Source organism: Chaetura pelagica, unplaced genomic scaffold, assembly GCF_000747805.2.
Source record: "Chaetura pelagica isolate M959 unplaced genomic scaffold, ChaPel_1.0 scaffold222, whole genome shotgun sequence".
Classification (NCBI taxonomy): Eukaryota; Metazoa; Chordata; class Aves; order Apodiformes; family Apodidae; genus Chaetura; species Chaetura pelagica.
The window spans coordinates 8,761,747-8,781,422 of NW_009952711.1; the positions used below are offsets into that span (position 1 = coordinate 8,761,747).

At 37.3% G+C, this 19,676-nt stretch overlaps 2 protein-coding genes across 3 annotated transcripts in view; one reads left to right on the forward strand and one right to left on the reverse strand.

The window, feature by feature from the left end:
* Nucleotides 1-2,002, forward strand: part of USP50 (ubiquitin specific peptidase 50) — a 14,525-nt gene extending 12,523 nt beyond the window's left edge. Inside the window, exons 11-13 of the mRNA XM_009994560.1 lie at nt 451-593; nt 802-934; nt 1,826-2,002. Coding sequence (XP_009992862.1) covers nt 451-593; nt 802-934; nt 1,826-2,002 — 453 coding nt within the window. The remainder of the gene's footprint in view (nt 1-450; nt 594-801; nt 935-1,825) is intronic.
* An 804-nt stretch (nt 2,003-2,806) lies between these two features.
* USP8 (ubiquitin specific peptidase 8) lies at nt 2,807-19,309 on the reverse strand. 2 transcript variants are annotated; one of them, XM_009994467.1, is made up of 19 exons: nt 19,206-19,309; nt 18,555-18,699; nt 18,005-18,090; nt 15,283-15,427; nt 14,638-14,695; nt 13,737-13,881; nt 13,297-13,459; nt 11,990-12,134; nt 11,574-11,794; nt 9,921-10,514; nt 8,516-8,605; nt 7,837-7,917; nt 7,151-7,413; nt 6,378-6,590; nt 5,683-5,893; nt 5,112-5,348; nt 4,482-4,624; nt 3,990-4,122; nt 2,807-3,759 (listed from the first exon to the last, which is right to left on the reverse strand). In XM_009994467.1, the coding sequence occupies exons 1-19, from the start codon at nt 19,307-19,309 to the stop codon at nt 3,574-3,576; spliced, it is 3,363 nt and encodes a 1,120-aa protein (XP_009992769.1). In that variant the 3' UTR covers nt 2,807-3,573. The 2 variants fall into 2 exon arrangements, with proteins under 2 accessions (XP_009992769.1, XP_009992768.1); XM_009994466.1 differs by having other exon boundaries at nt 13,737-13,896.
* Nucleotides 19,310-19,676: the final 367 nt, after the last annotated feature.

The window sequence follows — 19,676 nt, forward strand, 5'->3', positions numbered from 1 at the left end:
CTGCTGCTTTCTGCTTCACAGGGGAATAGGTTGCTTAAAGTAACATGTCTATGAAAAGATGCAGGTTTTCAGTTACTTTGGTTTCATGGGCACTAATGGATAGTGTTCGAACTGGTCCTGTGAGGAGCTGGGGTTTCTGTACAGGTCTCTGGATTGCAGAGGTTGGTAAAGTGATGGGAGCAATGCTCCTGCATTGCCATGGGATTGAGGGATATTAAGATTGTTCAGTAGCAACTGTGAGGGTTTCTTTGAATCATCAAAGTATTTCATTATTTTCTTGGGGGAAAAAGGAAGCCAATGTTGGCTGCTGTTGGTTCCAAGTGTTCTTGTAATGTCATGCTTCAGTTAGCAAGAGAGCTCCAAAATACAACAGGCCCTTCTTTTACCTTGCTTAGGATCTGCAGGGCTGGAGAGCTGTTTGATCACGATTATTTTTATTTTCTTTGACAGGACTGTCTGAGATGCTTCTTTAAGCAAGACACACTGACTCAGACCAACCAAATCCACTGTTCCTGCTGTGGAACTAAACAAGATGCTGCAGTAAAGGGCACCATAACCAAGGCACCACAGATCATTATTTTTCACCTAAAGAGGTACAGTCTGGATGGGGTACATTCTCATTTCCAGGGGTTTGTGAGACATGAACAACACTCACTTGCATCTGCAGAAAAGGAAAAAAATGGTGTTTATAGTACTTTTGGTACCTGGATGCTAAGTGGGCAGTTATAGAAATACACCTGCCAAACATGCAACCACAATACAAGTTGAGTGTTGTTTAAAAGAAGGAAACATTTGTTTCAGGTTTGAATGGCAAGGCAGGTGCAGAAGGAAACTCTCCACTGCCATCAGCTACCCGCTCAGCAACCTGGATCTCTCTCCTTACAGTTCCCCACTTCCTGGCAAGGACACAGAGTACAGCCTGTCTGCTGTAGTGGTGAGCTTTGCCTTTCCTGCTGTTACTTGCAGTGCCCTGCCCAAGGCAGCAGGTGAAGCCTGTGCTTGTTCGCACTTATAAAGTGTAGTTAGAGCATGTGAGAGAGAGAACACTGTTTCTCTGTTCCACTAACAATGTACAAGCTTTTCATATGTATTTTATATATAGATATTTTGTAGAATCATAGAATCACTTAGGTTGGAAAAAACCTTTAAGATCGAGTCCAACCATTAACCCCACTCTACCAAGTCCAGTACTGAGCTATGTCCTCAAGTGCCTCATCTAGATGACTTTTAAACACATCCAGGGATGGTGACTCAACCACCTCCCTAGGCAGCATGTTCCAATGTCTGACAACCCTTTCAGTGAAAAAGTTCTTCCTAATGTCTAGTCTAAACCTCCCCTGGCACAACTTGAGGCCATTCCCTCTTGTTCTATCACTTGTGAGAAGAGACCACCACCTACCTCTCTACAATGTCCTTTCAGGTAGTTGTAGAGGGCAATGAGGTCTCCCCTCAGCCTCCTTTCCTTCAGACTTAAATAGCCCCAGCTCCAAAAGCTGCTCCTCATAAGACTTGTTCTAAGGCCCTTCACCAGCTTTGTTGTCCTTCTTTGGACACACTCCTGCACCTTGATGTCCTTCATGTATTGAGGTGCCCAAAACTGGACACGGTATTTGAAGTGTGGCCTCACCAACGCCAAGTACAGAGGGATGATCACCTCCTTGGTCCTGCTTGCCACACTGTTTCTAATACAGGCCAGGATGCCATTGGCCTTCTTGGCCACCTGGACACACCAGGTTGCAAATAGAGAAACACAAAGATTGCCAGCTCCTTGCTTTGCCTGTAAGGAGAAACAAGCCTTCTGTTTTAACAGCCTGTGTTGTTACAGAACCACTCTGGTTTTCTGGATGATGGCCACTACACGGCGTTCTGCAAGCACTCAGTCACCCACAACTGGTACAGCTTTGATGATGCACACATCACCGAGATTCCGAATTGCCCACTGCAGACTAATACAGCTTATCTCCTGTTCTACACCTGTCAAAGCCTTCTCTGCAGCTATTAAATATCTGCTAGACATGGAAAATGAACAGTGAGTAGGCCAGCAATTAGGATTCATTGGCAGCATTAGCCACACTGTGTTTCATCAATAAACTACAGCATTTCAATGCCTGATCATCTCTCGTGGTCTTTCAGGAGGTAATTTCTAGAGAGAAGAGTTACAGCTTCTGTGCCTGCTAAGAAATGTCTCTGCTCCATTTGTGTAAGGTCTAGTGGTTGTTTTCTGTGACAATCCTCATCCATCCCTCAAAAGAAAATTAATGCTGAGCACCTAAGATGCACTCACCTGAAAATTCCCCTTTCTCTGTTCATTAAGTACATGATGTTAAGATGCCTTTCAGAAACTGCCAGTAGGATACAAAGGTGAAAGCATCCGACCAAACCGAGGGTGTATGTCTCAGAAGAGAGGAGGGGATGAAGTGACCATTAAGAGAGGGGGGGAAAAGGCATTATTCTAGTAATTTTTGTCCCTCTAGCACTGTACGTTCATTTGCAGCTTAGCCTGTGGAAAAACAGTCATAGTCTTAATTCCATCATGAAGACACACAAGTAGACAGATGAAAGCTCAGAAAGTAGGATTTAAGATTTCTGAATGCCAACCTAATCAGAGAGGGAAAATTAATCCAACTCCAGAGCAAGGAAATGCACAAGCTGCAACTAAAATAATTTCTAAACTAATCAGTTTTACACAAAGTAGTATTTTTTTCATGTGAACAGTCTTTAAACTGTACAAATTATTCAGGCTGTCATTATATAGAATCCTGACAATTACACAACTACTTGAGAATAAAAACACCAAACCCAAGCATACATTTAACAGGATATATTTTAAATCATTTCTTCAGTAAGGTTTTTAATGCATGTGTACATGAAAATTTATATTAAAAAATTAAAAAGGAAAATCTTGTTTGTTTAGAATAACTCTGAAGTGCACAAATATTGACAAAAGCTAACAAAAAAAAATCACAGCTCTGCTTTATTAAGTAGTGTTGCAATTACTTAGAGCTGGCAAATAAACGTAATCCTCTGAGTTTTAGAGATTCTCACAAAAAGGACAACATTTTATTATATACATAGTTCTGATGTGCAAGTATGCAATCAATATGTACACTTACATTCCTAACTGTTTACATCATTCTAGAGTATTTACAGTAGAATCAAGCTTAAGGTTAGAAATGTGAAAAGGCCATAACAGTGAAAGAAAAAAAATAGAAGTCAAGATATGCCTTTGGATTTTAAGACATTTTAAACTACTTGTTAATTGGCTTCAGATGACTAAGCTAGAATTTAATTTTGGAGCAGACTAAAAATATAGTTGTGTTTTTAAATAAATGGTAATGCAAGTATGCTTTTTAAATGGTTTCACAGATGGCAGTATTACCACAAGCATTATTCATCAGTCTTCTGATTCTTGAGCACTAGTACTGACCAGAAAGAGCCTGCTTGCAGAAAAGCTGCTGTAACCATCCCTCTACCTGCAAGTGACTGTTTGTCACAGTTTTGCATATTTATATGCCTTCCCATATCTGCTTTGCTCTTATAAAAGGAAAACCAGTTGTCTTAACCCACACTACTTTATGTGGCCATGTCCACTGCTCGCTGTTCATAAGAAGTGTAAAAGAGAATATATGCAGCTGAGGATTTCACAGATGATGCTGAGATCTCAGATACTTCATGGTCGTCAAACTTGAACCAGCGTTGTTTTGAAGCATTTTTGCAATAGGCTGTATAGTGCCCTCCATCCAATCCACCATAATGATTCTGTAAACAGAATAAAAGAATGAAAAGCATGGAAAGCTGCCATTTCTTCCCTGCTTAGGGAAATAAAACTAGAATGTGAGATTTTTACTAAATACCAGTAATTCTATTTTAGAATACAACTTACTCTGCAACCTGGTAGGCAGCCTGGAAACCTAGTTGAATCACACAACCTAACACTAAGTCTTACCATAAAGACCAGCTTAACTTTAAAATGTGATGTGGTTACTTACTGATACTGAAAACAGATTGTATCTCTTCAAGTTATTCTTTGGACCAATAACATACTGTGAAAGGTCAAGAGTTTCCAATGGGAAATCTACAGAAGTTTGAAGCTTTTGCTTCCATCTTCCATCATAGGAAAATCTAGAGAATTAAAAGGCATAATTAAAGTTACAGGTTGTCAACAAGCTATTTAAGAATGTTGAGCATGTTTGTTTGTTTGAACAAAGACATGATCCCGACTAAAGCATTTGGTTCCCAATTCTGTTAATGCTTGCACATGTGTTTCTCAGCACAAATGAAAAGATTATTTGTAAAAGTGCTTCATCAACTACAGTATAATAAAACAGGCATCAGATGGAAATAAAATTCTCGCAACATTACAACTGGAAACACATCTGAAACTTTCTCTAATTAAAACTGGTTAGCTGCTGCAGTGGAACCATCAGCCTCCAGCAAAGCCTGGTCACTTAATCCTAATTAATTTTCACTGTTTCTCTTACCGTTTCAAGTGCACAAGAAGAACAGGTGGTAATTTCCAAATTTCTATTTTTTTCAAAGAGTCTCTTCGAGTTTTGCAATGGCTACAGTAAAATCTATTGTTATCAGTGAGCTTTTCCTCTTTGGAGAACAATCTAAGGCATTCCTAAAACAAAATGCATACAGAGATTGTGAAGGACAGGTGTTTATTAAAGTATAGCAAAAATGTTTGGGTCTTATTTTGGTTGCTAACCTGCAGCAGTTTCCTCATCAAAGATGAGGAAAGTTAAATTCATACGTGGAAGTCAAGTCCTAAAACTTTACCTGCAATTTTTTGTTTAAAAACAACAAACTATTTATACTATGATCTAAAAAAGATATACTATACATCTTTTCTGCTACTGTGGCTTCAGTATTTCCATCCTGATTGTATTTGAAAAGTTTAAGGAATTACCTTTTTTTTTAAAAAAAAAAACTTACAAAATTAAAAATAATGACGACTCAGATCTGTTCATGTTTCAGGTTAAATTAAATTAAGCTGAGATATTGACACTTCACTAATATTGAGCTTGACAAGAGGCTGAGCAGAAGCAACATCACACTGAGGTCACAGAGGAGTGTTTTTTCTGCAAGGACTGTTTCTCCCAGCCTACCTGCAATGTGCATTTACTGGTGGATGCGAGTGGTAACGACAGGTACATGAAAGCCTCAAAGGTCCGGGACTTCTTGTGACATGTGAGACACTGCACTGTGGATTTGAACTGGCCTTGGAAGAGTGCCACAATGATGGATTCATTCAGCTGTTTGTGTTTGTGCCAGGCCAGTTCTGCTGCTCGGAAGTCATCAAGATGATCATTGTTTTCTTCTTTGTATCTTTTCCTGTTGTCAGCCTGGGTAAGGTAAGTTTAAATACACAGCCATAGTTAACATATGTAAAATCAGAAGGTCTCATCCCTAGGCAAATATACTATTCAAGATTTGCAAGAGTATTTACACTTCTCAGTGTAGTCCTCCATTTCTTATCTAGTTAGGCTTCTTCCCCTACTTCCTTCCATATTTTATACTGTTCCAAATAAATTCCTACGTCAATTCTGAATACTAGGTTTTTTCTTCTATACAAGGTTCCAGTAACATCATTGTCTAATGAAATAAGAGGATCTTTTAAAAATTAATTTCTCTTGATCTTGTGACAGATGTATATTTTGTTACAAGAGTTTTGCTTACTTTATTTAGGTCTTCATGCAAGCCATCCATTAGAAAGAGAAGTAGTTCTTGGGAATCCTGCTGACTATATCCTGCAAATTGGTCATTAATCTTCCCAATTGTAATTTTAAAGTCTTTTGGACTAATATATTTATACTGTCCTGTCCATAAAGCTTTCATTATTACACCAAACTCTTCAGCCACTTCACCTTTATGCCCCAGGAAATTTGACCTATACAATAAACAGACAAAAAAAAAAAAAAGCCATTCAGTTAATGATTTGGTAACATTTTAAAATAAAAATATTGTTTGTAATTCCAGACGTCATCCCAATTTCAAAGTTTTTTCAAGATTTTTTTAGACCAAGAAAAAAATGGCTGTGGGGACAGTTAAAATTTTTGTCTACTTTGGCACTGTAATTTGGTTTCACATTGAAGACTGGGCTGACAGAAGGTACAGGTGTTGCCAGCTATGTAAACTATTATTTACATATTCTGTTTGGTTTTAGGACACTCTAGGACACTTATATTTAAACATTAAGCACAATTTCATTAAGACTGTCCAGTAAAATCTATTTTGTCACCCACACAAATTTTGACAAGGAACCAACTCTCCCCTTAATGCCAGTAAGTGATTTTTTTGCATCAACAATTGTAAAGGCAGATTTTTACATTTAAATTCTAAATTAAAGGATGAGAATAAGAGGAGATTGTTACCTGTTAATATCATCTTGATACAAGTTTCTGTTAAAATAATCAGCCAGGTGAGGTGCATTGCACAGACACTGTAAAATGGAATTCATATAGCAAGTGTTCCCTAGATTCCGAAGTCCTGTAAGAGCTGGTCCTGATCCCCCAAACACAGGATTAAGATTCCGAATTTGTGATGCAGAGAGTCTTGAAATTTCTGCTTTAGTATAACAAACTGGTCTGTAAGGAAGATATTCTTTTTTAGGAGTCTCAGACGTGACAAGACTGTGCACATAAGCCAACAGAACCAAAATACCTTGGGCACAAGATGTGACCCAATACCATCATTTAAGGTACTTGGGTCAATGCAACAGTGAGAAAGCCACATACACTGGCCTATAAGGAGACTGAATATAGGCTCCATCAGTGGTTCTGGATTTTATTTTTATTTTATTCAAACGTGACGAATTAGCTATCGATTTAACCAAATTTACAAACTGAGAACTCTGCATTTCACAGGCTGTCGGGAGACTGGCATTTAATAGGCTAACAAAAATAGCACCACTTGAAAAGCAACTATTGTCCAGTGACAATAATTAAAAATTAACGTTAATAGATAACAATTGCAGTAATTCTCAAAGGATAACTGAACACTGAACTTTTAGCAATGAAAACTGTCTATCACTCTTTCATCCTTTCAAACCCACTTTAAAAATATTAATGAATTTCAGTAGGTTAAACACAAAGATTAAGTTCTATATTCTATGAGATTGCATGAGTTGTGGTGTAACTGAACGTACTTATTGTCACGATTGACGGCAGGAGTTACAGGAATTCTTTTCTTCTCTTCCTCCTGAATGGCTTGGGTTATATCTGGGGAAGAGTAGGAGCGCTTCAGTTTGGAGTGTTCTCTTTCTCGTTCAACAGTCACCTGTGGCTTGGGTTTATGAGTTGGAGGGGTTGATGGAGGAGTGGATGAAGGAGCCATTTCTGGTGGATACATATGAACAGTGTTTGTTGGCGAGTGATAGTAACGAAAGGTTCCAGTGACTGGATCCAGAAACTTAGGGGGAAAAAAAAGAAACTGTTTCAAAAACAAGTAAAAATCCATCATTAACTTACTTACCTATTTTTAAACTACTGCAAGGACTTTTCAATACTTTTTTGTATGTGCTTTTCAAACATTGAGATGTTAACAGTCATGACTGGCCTCAATACTTAATGGATTAAACTTACTGGAAAGCACCAGTTTCACCAAAATGCATATTCAACAGCAACTGCTTAGTACCAGAAACAGGTGAGTTCTCCTGGTTTCATACAAATTACGTTAAAATTCAGAAAATAACTGGAAGTTGAAGTGGGGGAAATGAAATTACTAGTATTATTATTTTAAATAAAATTATCTAACTTAGGCATAAGACACAACTCAAGTGCATTACAAAACTGCACAAGAGAACTTTATTTTCACATCAGAATAGAAAGTTACCTTTGCCCAACCTGCAGGCAGTCCTGGTATTATCCTTCCCATTTCTTCACTTCGGGCTCTTATTAGTGGCTCCCGCTGAGACTAATAAATACATGGAAATGTCAGGTATGTACAGTTCCTTATGCAGAGCAGCAAGCTGCCTGTGACTTTACCTATACATTTACATGATTTAATGCAACACAGTTCAATAAGAAATCCTTAATTATAGCTGGAACTACAATTTGTGTAAGGGTAATATAGTGCTACTATTTTGTATCACTCAATCTAAACAAAACACTTGTTGACATGCTCCAGGAAAAAGAAAAAAAAAGACAATTCAGTCTTACAAAAGTCTGAACACCTGATTTCTTCCCTAAAGAAGCAATTTTATTAAGAATATCTGCTTCTGTTAAACACACACAATGACCTTTTCTCCCTTGCAAAGGAGTATGCATGAGATGAACAAGTGTGGGAGGCTTGTTAATGCCATCAGAAACATGAAGATTTCTAGTGAAAGACTCAAGTATTTTTTCAGATGACTATGACAACAAATGAAAAAAAAAAGCAAACAGCTGTAAGCATGGCATAGTCTTTTCTAAGATGATGACTTTAAAAATTGAAATGAGGTGGAATTTAACACAATAATCATAAAGCATCTGTGCTTGATTGGTTTTGGCTACATACAACACATTGTATTTACTTTAAGTCTTTCAGTATCTTGTTCAGAATCCTCTCTAAGGGGTCCTGGCTTTTGAGCTCCACTGTCTGGTTGTCCTTTAACCCCAGTATACTGTAAAAGATTTTGAGAGAAGGCTTTCAATTTTCATCTGCAATGGCAGTAAAGAATGCTGATAAAGCAAAAGAGGGAAAAGCAGAGTTACATTTTCTTTTTTTTTTATGTTAATGCACGTGCCACAAAGAAGTGGTTAGAACAGGTATCTACACATCATGTTTATTCATCCCAGTCTATTGTACAGGCAATTACAGCCTTTGTAGCTGAACACTGTATTACATAAGACAGTCTGTTATGTCATTTTAAGATCTTAGAAATGAAGTGCAAAAATTCCACCTACACTAGTCTCCCCCACTAAAGCTGTGGGTTTTACAATTTGTTTTTAATGAAAGACTTTTCCCCTTTCACTTCTCACTGTGACAAAGCAAAAAAAGAACTGTGATCCCCCCACAAAGAACTGGAACTGGACTGTTCTCACAAAATACTAGATTTGTGTATTGCTTTGCTTCCTATGCTTCCTTTTCAACGAAATTGTTCTATCATCGTTTGTGCAGCTGGGGGCACCAAAGAGTTTGTTACGAGAATGTAATTCTGTCCCTGGCGTGTGACAACCGTGCAACACACCTAGAGCACTGCATCCAGCTCTGGTGGCCCCAGCACAAGAAAGATGTGGACCTGTTGGAACGTGTCCAGAGAAGGGCCACGGAAATGATCCGGGGGCTGAAGCATCTCTCATGAGGACAGGCTGAGGGAGTTGGGGTTGTTCAGCCTGAAGAAGAGAAGGCTCTGGCGGGGTCCTTACAGTGGCCTTCCAGTACCTGAAGGGGGCCTACAGGAAAGCTGGAGAGGGTCTTTTTACACGGACTTGCAGTGAGAGGACAAGGGGTAATGATTTTAAGCTGAAAGAAGAGATTTATGTTAGAGATCAGGTGTAAATTTTTCAGTGTAAGGGTGGTGAGACACTGGAACAGGCTGCTCAGAGATGCTGTGGGGGCTCCATCCCTGGAGGTGTTCAAGGCCAGGTTGGATGAGTCTCTGAGCAGCCTGTTCTAGTGGAAGGTGTCCCTGCCTATGCAGGGGAGTTGGAACTCTAAGATCTTTAAGGTACCTTCCAACTCCAAACATTCTGTGATTTCATCCAACTTCTTTAAGAAATACTACTTCTTTAAGAATTGAGGCTGTCTTGCAAAAAAAAAATAATAAAAAAATAAGATCTGTGCCTTGGTTTTAACTTTCTCCTCTACATTTATGTAAAAATGGCCTAAATAAAAACCCAATTATGTATTTAAAATTTCTAGATTGGTACTAGAGTACAGACTGATAAATCATCCTGAATAATTACTCTATATTTGGTGATGATTTTTTCACTAACCTTGCCTGGAACAGTCACAGAAGTCTGAGATGCATCACCCAGTGCACGTCTCTGCATTTCTGGTGTTCGGGTTCCTTTCTCTCTTTCTTCCACAGACATTTTGTCCATCTCAATCCTTTTTGCACCAATGCTTTCTAGTTCATTTTTATTTTGCTTTTTTCCTTCCATTGCTTCTTTACGTGCTCTTTCTTGTTCTTTTTCCTCCTGTTCTCTTTTTATTTGCTCATTCCTCTCCTTCTGTTCTCTGTCCTCTTTGGATTGCTGTAGCTTTTCTTTTTGTTCCTTTTCTTTCTGTTCTTCTGCTTTTTGTTCTTGTTCCTCTTTTTCTCGCTTGAGTCTCTCTCTCTGTTCCTCTTGTTGCCTCTCCCGAAGTTCTTTTTCCCGTCTGTTTTTCTCTAACAGAGCAGCAGTTTCTGCATGTATCTGACTTCTTTCTTCTTCTGTTAGAAAGCTCTTTGCATCACGCAGTGGCTTTGTGGACCGGTCTGGAATTACTTGCCCATTCTCAAGAGACTGGCTTTCATTGACTGTACTTTCAGATTTTGGTCTTTTATCATCAGGGATTTTTAGTGAGGGTTTTTTAGTACGATCAACCTGCAACACAAGGTGTAGAACAATTCACTGCAGCTACTAGTGCCCTGTTAGCTAAGCTTCTTCTAAGTGAGAGTTACAAGAGAATAAAGAGGACATAAAAATTACTTCTGGTAGAGAGACACTGAACTTTCAAATTCATTAAATCTGGCAATTCAAATTGCTTGTTAGTAAAATTAGGTATCCACTTAACTTCCATATGTGAGATAAGAATCAACAAGCCCTACAACACCATAAGGACAGCATTAAGCACTGATTACAACTCCTTATTTTCAAGCTTTCAAAGGTGAATGTTTTAGGGCAATCAGGCAGCCTAATTCGGGCTTGGCTCTTTCAATCATGTGACAGATCATGTGATTAAGGCAGATCTGCTTGAGGGGGAGAGGTATTTAAGAAAGGTTGTACTCAAACCTAGGAGAGCAAGTAGATTTTTATGCTGAAGTAGAAGTTTGGAAGAAATAAGATTTAAGGTCCTTTAGCTGCAATCTGTACTAAAGGCATCATCTAGAAGGGGGGAAGTGAAGAATTTGACTTTAGCCTTATCTCTTATGGAAAATGTTTATTTTGATGCAATGAGTCTATAAAGGTATTCTTAAAATTTTATCCCCATGAAAGGAAGAAATGAATCCCTGTATTTTCACTATTGGGCCAACAGTGACAAAACCCGAGATGTTATTTGAAAGAAAAGACAGTCTCTGGAAAGCAGACCTCTGGAACTGCCAAGGTAAGCTACAACCCAAGTATCCTCCCTGTACTACATCACAGATATGTTTTGAGTAGAAAAGTTGGCTTATAGACTTACTGAATTAATTATCAACTGCTGACCTTCACTTTCTCAGGTGCTCATTTCAAAATATCTCTGCAATTATATTAAGTTTTTTCAGTTTTATCAAGTTCTGTAGATTAGTTCCTATGGCATTACAGACCATCAGTAGTCTCTGTATTTACATACAAGGCTTAAATACTGAGCATGTTTCTTTGTGGATTTAGGCTTCTGTGTGTGATGGGTCTCTAGCAGATTAACTATATGCTAGCTTTAAAATAAAGAGAAGTACAGCTTACCTCAGGAATACTTCTTGTAATTGATACTGGATTAACTACAAGTGAACTGTCAGATTTTGGAATAGCAGTGTCCTGTATGTTTGGTCTGTTAAGTGATTTTAGTCTCTCTTCCAGGTTATCTCCCATTTGTTCATTTTCAATCACTTCCACTGTAGATGGCTTTATAGCAACAGCAGGTGGAACAGGAGTTGGCTCCTCCAGGGATGGATACGTAAAATCCACTTTAGAAGGGGGGAGAGGAGGAAGCATGAGAGAACTCATAAAAACACACAAAAGCAAATTAACCCCCATGTTCCACCTCAAAACTTGGATTTAGGCAGAACAAGGCTATCCCAAACAAATTTGCATGAATTAAGGATTCATCCAATAATATTAAACACTCTAGGAGGGAAAGGGAGGTCATCCTTTATACTTACAAGAAACAGTCACTGCTTCACTTCTGCTGTGCTGGGGTGGAATTACTTTAGCATTTGTTGTGTACTGGGGAAAACAAAGGAGCCAGTTTTCATAACCTCCTTCTAGAACTAAAGGTTCATTCTTCAGTATAGTTTTGCTTTCCCACTGTAAGAAGAAAAAGTTTTAAATTATTTAAAAGTAGAAAATAAACTTTTTACATTGTAGAAGTGTTGTTGAAATTTGTGTGTCTAGTAATTACATTAAGAGACAGGTTACTTTTGAGATTTTAAAATAAGAATTAAACAGGATGCAAAATCCCTCTGGGGAGCTGGGGTCTTCTTTGTGTTTGGAGAATGCCCAACAACACAGGTTCCTGGTTTTACCTACAACAGAGTCTGACTATGTCCAGTACAGAAGGAACCACTTACTACTGCTTCAGGTAACAATCCTTCATGAAGAAAATTATTTTTATTATAGCATTTGCTTCAGTTTCTTATCTGATGAGTTTGCTGAGTAATTAAGGGCATTGACTTTAGAAAGCATAATGTTAACTTTCTGAAAGACCCCTGAGAGTTCAGGCTCCAGACTGGCCTCCTCCTGAGGTTCTTGGTATTGGAATACAAGGCACAGAGCTTCAGAGAATATTCTGTAACAGAATATTCTATGCAGTCCTTCACAAAAGCCGCCTATATAGAGTAGTGACAACACAGCTGTAGCCAGAGTTCTGACCTAAAGTTGTTGAGCATCAGTTAATATTGAGTCTATACACTCCTTGAGCTGTTGACGGCTCAAATTTAAATTCATGTTTTTCTAAAAGTTATTTTCAATAATGCACACAAGTTAACCATGCTCAAAATATTTCTGAAATCTCCTTCACCAAAACTCCTCTGTTCTTAAAAGTGCCTGGCTGACAGGACTGCAAAGAAGCCAGCCTTTTCAGCCTGCATATGCAGGTGGCCAGCCAGTTCCCATGAATGAGGAATTACAGTTGCTAATACAGGAAAGAGGGTGACAACGTTTCTGGCCAAACAGTACTAAGTACTTTGCCAAATAGCTCTGTCAGCCAAGAACTCTAAATTTATGAGCTAGTTGTTGAGGAGGGGATTTGAATAATTCTATTACCTATTTAATATATGACACTGTCCTCAACTAGACCACAACTGTGAGAATGTGAAACTTCAGACTATGCTTCTGCTATCAAAATGAGGAGTCTCTGAATCAAGATGTTTGCCAAAGTATCAAGTCTTCTGTATACTTTGTAGTTATAGGTGCTTTAAGAATTTTTATTTATTGTGATGAATTAATAGAAAATGCAAAACTTGCCAACCTTAAAAAGTGCATCCTTCAGGCTCTGAAGAGTTGTTCCTAGCTTCAAGTCTTCAGCAGAACTAAACCAGTCTAGCAGTATAACATAATCAAAGTGTCCTCTCCTCTTCCATGGATCTTTAGAATCTTCTGGGAGTCTAGCTTCAATCCAATTAGCAGTAACTCTAAAATGTATTAACATGCATTTAAAAACAGATATACAAGTAACATTTTGTCCATCAATATATAAACCATATATCTTTATGTGCTTAGAAAGAGAAAATGCTCTGGCTTGAAGTCAGTACATGCAATAACAGAGTTGTCCAGGTACATCTAACCCCCTGGTATGGACCAGGGACTCCAAAACAAAGTGTACAAGATTTAAAAGCATATAATATTTTTTAGTCAATTTATAGGTGTATAAAATTAAATATTTCACTATCATTTCACATTATTTCATACCCAGGACTGATAGCTTCCTCTGGGACACTGACAGATCTTGGAATACAGGATTCCTGATAATCCTTCAGTCTTCGAGCATCCATTATGATCAATTCAATGTTTTTGTCCGACATCATTGCAAACAGTTTTTCAGGTGTGACTGCTCCTTGAAATACAGAAGCTATTTTATGCAAAAAGCAACATCATAAATGTACATGGCTATGTCCACATCTGACTGGACAATCAAGACTCTGAACAGATGTAATACAACAGAAAAGTCCCACAGAGTCATAGAGGTGAGAAACTAGAGAATAAACACATTGGCCCTTTTGTTCCCACCACTGTGCTAATTTGTACCTGATCTGCTCCTTTAGACAATACTGAACACTGCTGTGATAAGCTAGTTTTACCTTTTTGTGGTCACATTTAAATCAAGCTATGCAGGAAAGCATTTGTAAATTACATGCTGCAGATATTCCTCTTCAGTTAAGAACTGTAGAGAACACTTTCATGTATTTATTACAGGAACAAAACCAAGAAGGTTGGGAGGGGTACAGAAAAAATTCTTATTTAATTGAGAAAGATGACACATTTCAGTCTTGTCTAGATTTTTTTCTTATCAGTCAAGGAGGCATTTTTCTTCATACTTTGACCACTCTAGTGGTCAAGGGCTAGTTCAGCTTTAGTTATTAAAAAGTTAAAAAACTAAGTGCAACTTTCTAAGTTCTAAGAGAAGCAATGAAGGCTGCCAAATGGAGCTTAAATAATTACTAAGTCACTGTTACTGAAACGCAGGATACTAGAATTCCATCAGAATACTCTGAATGTGAAATAACTCCTTACATACTGCAACTGCTTAAGTGACAGGTGTGTACATATATGGAGACCTTTTTCACATCTATGTGAACGTTGCATCTCTTACCACTCAGACTGTCAGACTGATCCTTTCTTTCCAATGAATGCTTCCTCTCGCCATTAATCTGTGTTGGAAGGGGAGGGGAAAAAAAGTTGAAGATCTAATACTTGGAAACAAGGTGGCCAACAGACACTGACTCTCACAGAGCTTGAAGGAAACAGATAAGACTAGAAGCCACCGGAAGAAACCTACAATAAGGAAACTTCTTTTAAAGATGTGTTGATGAATGTACTAAAAAGATACCAAGGTTGCTGCCCTACCTAGATGGTTAAGAAAGCAATACAGCCTAGGAGAGAACCATCTGGTAGAAGAAATTCATAAAGGATTTGCTGAGAAATTGGTTTCTTTCCACACTATTGCTGGAAAGTCAGCTCTTTCCTAAGGAGATGTTATCTGTAACATCAGCTTATTACCTTGAGGCTCTTGCACTAGCTAGTTCTATTATAAAATAGAATTTGACTTTACAAAAAACCCAGTCTATCTTATCCAAGAGTTGGAGGTTGGTAGGACTCAACATCTTTCAAAGAAGAGTTATAGGAGCGTAAGCTTATTTTAAAAAACATGATTCTGAACTGGAAATAGCTACTAGTAGAGACCAAACACTAGATTGATTTAGAATGAATTACAGAGTCTGTAAACACCTTGAGTTACCTTTTGGCTTTCTCCTATGGAATCCACAGCACTTTCTGAGGAGTTTTTGGCTGAACTTTTTTCATCATCTTTTGGTTCTTGCTTTTTCTGCAGCTCTTGTCTGTCCCTCTCTTCGAGTTTTTTCCGTACTTCAGCTTCCTCATATCTATTGGGAAGACAAAAAAAAAAAAAGCACTTTTTTCAACCTTCTGTTACTGGCTAGCCTTCAATAGTTAAGATCAGAATCATCAAGTCTTGGTGGGGGAGTATTTAAAGTTTAAAAAGTAAGTTAAAAGTGTGTCAATTTTTGTATTTCTAACAAACCACATTTTCCTCCATGACTGCATGATGTTGTTTATTCCACACTTGGCTTGGTTTTCTTATTTTTAAATCCTGGTTTGGGTCCTATTTCATAGCTGCTGCTCTTAAGATTAACTAATTTTGTTCTCTAAACCTGAGGTCATGCTTAGCTATAGTGTCACTAAATGTAACAGGTATTTAATTTTGTAGATAAAAGAAATGAGTATTGGTGACTTAACATGTAAACTTACAGGTAAATGTAACATAACAATTTTTGCAGGTATTGTATTTGGTTTTGCAACAGAGCTACCAAGACCAGTCAGGAGTAAGTTCATTCAGTTGTCTATATTTTCTTTCACTGAGAAACTGGATTAGAACAACTTACATGGTAGCAGTCATCTGCAGGGTTTAATCTGACTTGATACTGCTGTTATGTCATCACATGTGTCCCTGCTGTTTGTTTCAAACCCTGCAGCTACAGTGAAGTTGATGCAAGAATCGTGTGTACTGGAGAGCTCTGGTGGACCTAGTTCTTGGGTACAGCTGTCCTTTCCATAAAGCCTTAGCCTTTAAAATTAAGGACAATCACAATATTGTAAACCAGCAACCTTCATACTACAGCTTTCAGATCACCAACTGCAGGTTTGTATAGTCACATCACTGTTAAACAGCATTCTGCTACATTAAACATAACAAAGTTAAGTGTTGCTGGTGATCCATAAACCAAGAAAAAATGTTTTTGAACTAACAACTTTGACTGAAGCAAGCAGTGAAATGTGAACACTGAACTGCACTAGTAATTGTTCATTTTAATCAGATGTTGCCTCATCAGGATTAAATTACAAAAACCATGCAGCTGTATTTAATATCGAGTACTGCGCTAATCAACTTGATCATTAAATCAAATTGTTCCTCAAAGTCTACTCTATTAATTGCCCACTAGTAGGAAGGAGTCTTCAAGTCTGTAAGTTTTTTTTCATACAGGCTTCTTGATTTGGCAATGACATCATAAGTTAGAACAGAGTTTTGCTCTTATTTGGAGTTAATGGCACTGAAGCATGCTTCAGATTTCAATTTAATTCTGTCAATATGGAATATTTGCCCATCAGTTTCCCATTTACCCACTGATACAGCTTTGAAGCAGGTCATTCATGTAGGTATTCCCACTCCTATACAAATCATGTTTCAGCAGCTCCACTTTTAGTTAACAATTAACATTTAAACTATTTGTTGGCCTATTGCCTGGAGAAGAAAGTATACAAATAATTTTCCTGAAACCACTTTTGTAGTTACACAGGAGTCATGTTCCATTTGTATTAACTTTAAATATATATACAATTTTCTCAGAGTACTTGAAAGTTACTAATTTTGTCAACTTTCAATACTCAGTTCCTTTTATAAAAAGCCACAAATCACTAAACAATAAATATCTAAATAATTTTGATTCTCTATAACTCTATCAGTGTTTACTCCTACAGTGAATTTCTAGTTTTGTTGAATTTTAAGACTCCTAATTAAAAATAAGATTATTTCATGGATAATACCATGAAAGTCTCTTTTCATATATGTGTAAGTACACTCCTATTTCTTGACCTAAACTAACTTTCTGGATTTAGCACTTTGAAGGGCACAGAGTAAGATTTCACAATAACACTTGAAGGGGGGTGCGTGGGAAGGGAAATATGCCTTGCTGAAGGGAAGGCAGTTAAAAGAGGAAAAGGAGGGAAATATTGCTAAGGATATGGGGAGCAGGTAAGGCTGGACACAAGATGTACTGCCCTAAGCATCACCTAGAGACACATTCTACCTTCGAACAACTTAACAACACAATTTTGTGGCTTAGGGCACAAAGACACAACTGGACAGCTGTATGTGAGGTACCCAAAAGCCCATTAGCATTAGCTCAGTTACATTCTGGCAAAACTGTATTTCCATATACATGCCTGCATGTAGCCAAAGTACAGAAAAGGTGTAGCAGCTAGCTAAAGAATCAAGTGTGTTTTGTTAGTGTAAACTAAATCCACACTAGGAGCACTTTTTAACGTATATAAATATTAGGAACATTTATTTGGATATTTGGTTTCAGAAGGCTTTATGATAAAGAAGGAGGAAATAGCTCTTGATCATCTCTAGTGTATATATATAGTTTATATCTTGTGGTTTTTTAGTCATTAACCAAGAACAAGAGACAGTATCAACAAACCATAGTTATCAAGAATAAAGAGACACTGTATACAGTGGCAGGTTACTGGTGTAAGTGATGACGAAAATGATCTCTAAGTACAGGCTTCTGTGGATAAATAATGAAATCTCTTGAGTTTTGAGTATCTAAGGTCTACTCCAGTGTAATTCTTTACTACTAAATAGCATGAAAACCTGAAATTGCACATGTATAGGATTCAGGTATAATAAACTATGTTACCTATTAACTGTATTCACGTACCTCAGTTTAAGGCTGTCTGAGAGTCTTTCAGCTTCTTCAACAGCTTTTTTAAAATTTGTAGGTCCAAGAAGGGAATGAAAATAATCCTAAAATTACAAGCATCACCCCACATATTAATAGTACAGCTTAATAATGCCTATATTCATGCATCTAAAAAGGTGCTAATGTAGAGACAGTTGGTATTATATGCCAACAAAAGGAACTATTTTTAATTAAACTATTTTCCTCTCAAACATGAGTTTGTAAGTAAAATTATTCTATAGCACTAATAAATGAGGGGTAGGCAAGTTTTAAAAAAGTTTGAATGGAAAAAGGTGACAGCAATACCTGTCCCTGAAAAACTATGCACAGATCTGATACTTTTTACACTTTATGTGTATGAAGAGCAAACTGTAAAAGCAATTAACAACAAAATTGTCAAAAATAGGAGGAAAAAATATTGTCACAAGTGAGTTTATTTAATATCAGTGTAAAACACTGTGCATTAGTGTAATTCTCTGCACTTCTAATATTCCTACAAGTGCAGAAGCCAGTCAGAAAACTTTTATACCTGTTGCTGCTTAAAATCAGGTCTCTTCATTAAAAATTTATAAACAGTGACATATTTCATATAGAGGATGTAAGCTTTTTCTTCATCTCGGTCCAATCTGCTTTCCTCTGCTGCCTTGAAAATCTTAATGGCACTTTGCACATAACTGAAATTAAAGAAGAGTAAAGCACATGACTGTTGACTTTCCCCCAAACACTTTTTTGTTACAAGATACTATTTTAGGTGTTCACAGCCTCTGCCTCTATATTAAGGGTTTAATTTTACCATCTTAACATAAGGCTTTAATTAAATAATAATTACAAAAATGCCCCTCCAAATAATGTTTCTCTTTGCTCGTTTGTCTACTAGTCTTATTTAAAATCTTCCAAAATTAAACAGCATACTGAGATATGGAAAAAAAGTACTGGGCAAGTAATTTCATTTTCATGGGCATCATGCTCTAAGTCAGGTTTTGGCAATATGTGAAGTCACCTTCTGTAGGCAGTAGATGTATCTGATATAATAGTTGAGAGATCTATAAGTAACACTATCAAAGATTTTATATCTAACAAATATTTGAAGAAATTTAGATCCACAACATAGTTGTTCTGGAACTTGCTCAAGAGAGTAACACTAATACTTCTAATATTATATAAATTAAAACACATTTACCTCTTTGCACTTGTCTTTTCAGGTTTTATGTCTACCTTCTGGTTGAGATCTTTCAATGAAGTAGAGAGATAGAGCTCCTTAGGTACAGATGCCACAGCAGGCATGTTAATGTTTTTACTTTTGTTCCTTCTAGGATGGTATAGCTTCTTGGAAGTCTCTATCAATATTTTTCTGAGGGAAAGGTAGGGAGAGCCCAGTTACATTCCAGTGACTTTTAATACAGCTATAGTTGTTATCTAACTTTATTTGAATTAGTACCAGTATAAAACAAACTGGAACTTCTACAGCTAAAGATTAGGCTATGATGAAAGATTCTAAATGTAATGGGTAGGTAATGAATTAGAGCTCTAGTACCTGATCTGGTTGGCTACAATCTGGTAAAATGTTATTATAATGCTACAGCATCAGTACTCACCAATACACCTATGTATTTTATGTTAATCTATATTACTACTATTAAAACAGAATTAC